The sequence below is a fragment of the Eurypyga helias genome, unplaced genomic scaffold (genome assembly GCF_000690775.1).
Source record: "Eurypyga helias isolate BGI_N326 unplaced genomic scaffold, ASM69077v1 scaffold6005, whole genome shotgun sequence".
Taxonomy (NCBI): domain Eukaryota; kingdom Metazoa; phylum Chordata; class Aves; order Eurypygiformes; family Eurypygidae; genus Eurypyga; species Eurypyga helias.
Window position 1 is genome coordinate 1 of NW_010250667.1, and position 3,298 is coordinate 3,298.

General features: G+C 48.9%; 1 protein-coding gene across 1 annotated transcript in view; it reads left to right on the plus strand.

Moving 5' to 3' along the window:
* Nucleotides 1-934: 934 nt before the first annotated feature.
* The window catches only part of LOC104509706 (serine/threonine-protein kinase 10), a gene marked incomplete at its 5' end in the record, with an annotated part of 3,258 nt that continues 894 nt past the window's right edge, over nucleotides 935-3,298 (plus strand). The window contains 6 exons of the mRNA XM_010151741.1: nucleotides 935-1,114; nucleotides 1,355-1,447; nucleotides 1,583-1,712; nucleotides 2,126-2,250; nucleotides 2,785-2,978; nucleotides 3,286-3,298. The exon at nucleotides 3,286-3,298 is cut by the window's right edge and continues 108 nt beyond it. Coding sequence (XP_010150043.1) covers nucleotides 935-1,114; nucleotides 1,355-1,447; nucleotides 1,583-1,712; nucleotides 2,126-2,250; nucleotides 2,785-2,978; nucleotides 3,286-3,298 — 735 coding nt within the window. The remainder of the gene's footprint in view (nucleotides 1,115-1,354; nucleotides 1,448-1,582; nucleotides 1,713-2,125; nucleotides 2,251-2,784; nucleotides 2,979-3,285) is intronic.

Genomic DNA, 3,298 nt, shown 5'->3' on the forward strand with positions numbered 1-3,298 from the left:
TGATTTTCTTCTATGTTTGTTCCTGGATAATGCGAGAAATAGTTTATAATGCTGTTGTATTTCACAGAAAAGGAGATTTAAATAAGAAAGCAATGTGGCCAATGTGTGACAGCAGGAAATCTGGCAAGTGTTTGAGTGTAAATTGAATAAATTGGGCTTACTTAGTGCCTCTGTTGGCAGCTTCTGTTGAAGTAAAATAATTTTGCAGATAAGTCCCTTTAAAGCTTTCATGAACATCTTTCAAATCCCCCTTTATTAATTCACCTAGCATGTGCGCCTGGTATCCCCATCCCCTCGCAGCAGGCTGGGAGCCATCCCTCATTCCTGTGCTCCGCTGTATTTCTCCAGCCCTGACGTGCCGTGTCTGCGAATGCCCATCTCGGCAAGTCGCTTCTCGTTCGTGAGGTTTACTCACTGTACAGCACAAAGTGCAAAAGCCCCAGACCTGCTTCCTTTACTCTTTAAAAAACCTGCTCTCGTTGACGTGGGGATGCTCCACCCCTGCAGCTTGCAGGGAGGCAGAGATCGGATACGAGGGAGCTGTCAGAGTGCAGTGCCCTCAAACCTGGAGATCCCTGTCTGCAGAGGAAGAACTGTGAGGCTTGAGCTTTGCTGCCTGCTAATATTTGCCCGGAGCCGTGGGTCGTAGTGGGATGTTGCAGATCAGGACGTAAGCAGGAGGAAGGCTTGAAGTGCATCAGCACTAGAACAAGTTCAAAAATGCCTTGTGCTCATGCTAGAGCTGGCTCTACCCTGGGTGCTTTGTGGGGTGTTATTGGGAGGTTTCTCTCCTCTGTGTTCGGTGAAGAGGCTCAATCCATGCAAGAATAACCTCTGCCCTCTTTTTTTTCTTCTTTTCTTTTTTTTTTTAACTTTTGTGAGGAGACGAAGCAGAGAGAAGGCTGAGGTTGACCTCTGTTCCCTTCCCATACAGACAAAGAAGAAGTTCTACGACACCGAACTGGAAAACCTCGAACGGCAGCAGAAGCAGCAGATTGAGAAGATGGAACAAGATCACTCGCTGCGCCGGCGCGAGGAGGCCAAGCGCATTCGCCTGGAGCAGGAGCGGGACCATGTCAAATTCCTGGAGCAGCTGAAGCAGATGAAGAAGGAGGTAAAAATGGGGATAGGATGGAAGAAAGCTGGTTTCCTGCATCTGTTTCTTCCAGGAAAGCTTTGGCATTTCTCTGTAGCAGAACTTGAGGGGAAGCAGTTGCTGGTGTTTTAGGAGGAAGCTCTTGCTTTTCTCTGGCCTGTTCGGGTGTTTCCTGAGGTCCAGCTGTTTAGCAACATTAGGTGGGGTTGTTCTTGGCCTCAAGTTACCTGCTGATAAATCTCATTTTCCCCCATAAAGGTCAAGAATGAGGTTGAGAAGCTGCCACGGCAACAGCGCAAAGGGAACATGAAGGTGAAGATGGATGACTTTGCCCAGAAAAAACAAACCATGGTAAGGCTGAGAAAAGATTGCCACAACCTCAGAATTTTTCCCCCTTGAGGGACTGGCAGTTTCTAAAACACCACCAGATGCTTCTCAAGTTGCAGCAGAAGGAGGGCTCATGGTGGTACTGCTGTTTTCTTCCAGGAACAGGAGTTTTTGGCCAAGCAGAAGGAGGACATGGAGCTAGCCATGAAGAATATAACTGCCCAGAACAAGAGAGAGATCTGTGACAAGGAACGCGAGTGCCTGAACAAAAAGCAGCAGCTCATGAGAGGTGGGTGGCAAAGGCTGTAAAGGAGGAAAGCAAATGCTGTAGCGATGGGTTTATCCAACACTGGCTCTTCCCACGCAACAGATGCTGTGACAGAGTTGCAAGCTGGTAGGATAAGATTTAAAAAAAAAACAGCCTTGCCAGATCCTGTCTAAATGTTTAACAATAATAATACTTAGCACTTTGAAGATTAAAGTGCTTTACAAATATGAACCAATTAGGCTTCATAATTGCAAGAAATGATTCTCCAATATGGTTTGCAACCAATTTCTCTTGGAAAACGGGAGTTTGAATGATCAACCCCTGCCTTTGCTGCACAGCTCCTAAATGTAGGGATCGCTTGTGCTTGGGATGCTACATGTGACTGAGCTGGGGGGTCAGGGTGGGTTGTCTCCTGACCCTTCTCCCTTCCTCAGACCGGGAGGCATGCATTTGGGATCTCGAAGAGCACCAGCAACAGGAGAAACACCAGCTTATCAAGCAGCAGCTAAAGGACCAGTATTTCCTCCAGAGGCATGAGTTGCTCCGGAAGCATGAGAAGGTGAAGAGTTAGCACCTTCCTATGCCGGTGCTGGTCGGCAGGGTGCCTGGGTGACCCCAGGAGGGATGTTTCCCTTCCAGGCTGTAAGTGGGTAAGGGTGGGTGAGGAGTTACGGGATTTGGTCGTTATTAGTGAAAAAGGACCAGAATAACGCTCAGCCTGCTTCCATGGGATGTGTATTCTGTGCTGCGTGCATTTAACACACAAGAAGCAGTTGTGAATTTTGGGGGCTTCTCTGGAAATCTGTCACTATCCAGTATATGGGATGGTGGATTCCCAGAGCAGTGAGTGAAGACTGGCATGTCTCAGTCACTTCTACTTCCTTCCAGCTCCTTTCGCCGCTGCTTTCACAGCATGTTTGGTAGCTGCTTTCACCTCTTGTCCCCTTGGAGCTGCTGTCAGAGGTGCTGTCACCAGCTACCTCTGTGCACCTCCCAGATCTGCTTTCCAGTTCTCTTTGTTCTCCTCAGCACTGTCTATTTGACCTGGGGTGTCCCTCCTCCTCCTCTGATACCTGTCCGTCTGCCATTGCAGGAAAGGGAACAAATGCAGCGCTACAACCAGCGCATGTTGGAGCAGCTGAAAATTCGGCAGCAGCAGGAGAGAGCCCGTCTCCCCAAAATCCAGCGGAGTGAAGGGAAGACACGGATGGCCATGTACAAGAAGAGCCTTCACATCCACTCCAGCGGAAGCGCATCTGAGCAGCGGGAGAAGATAAAACAGGTCAGGTCTTGCAAAGAGCACCAGGGTTGAGGCTTGGCTTGTGGGTAAAGTACTTTGCTGCCCTACTGGCAGAAGGGAAGTCGGAAAAAGGCAACTGTTCCCAAATTTCTAACCCACTGCAGGGAGTCAGAGGTCTTTACATTTATGGCATCAGGTGTGGTTTTCAGCACTGCTCCCATGACTAGTGTTGGGAAGCATCCTCAGGGCTTTTCTTTCTTTCCTATAACCTAGTGCAAGCTGGCCGGTCTCCTAACCAGCTTCAGAGATCAGAGCAACACTGCCTACACAGGCACCTGCTTTTCTCTCTTCTAGTTTGCTCAGCAGG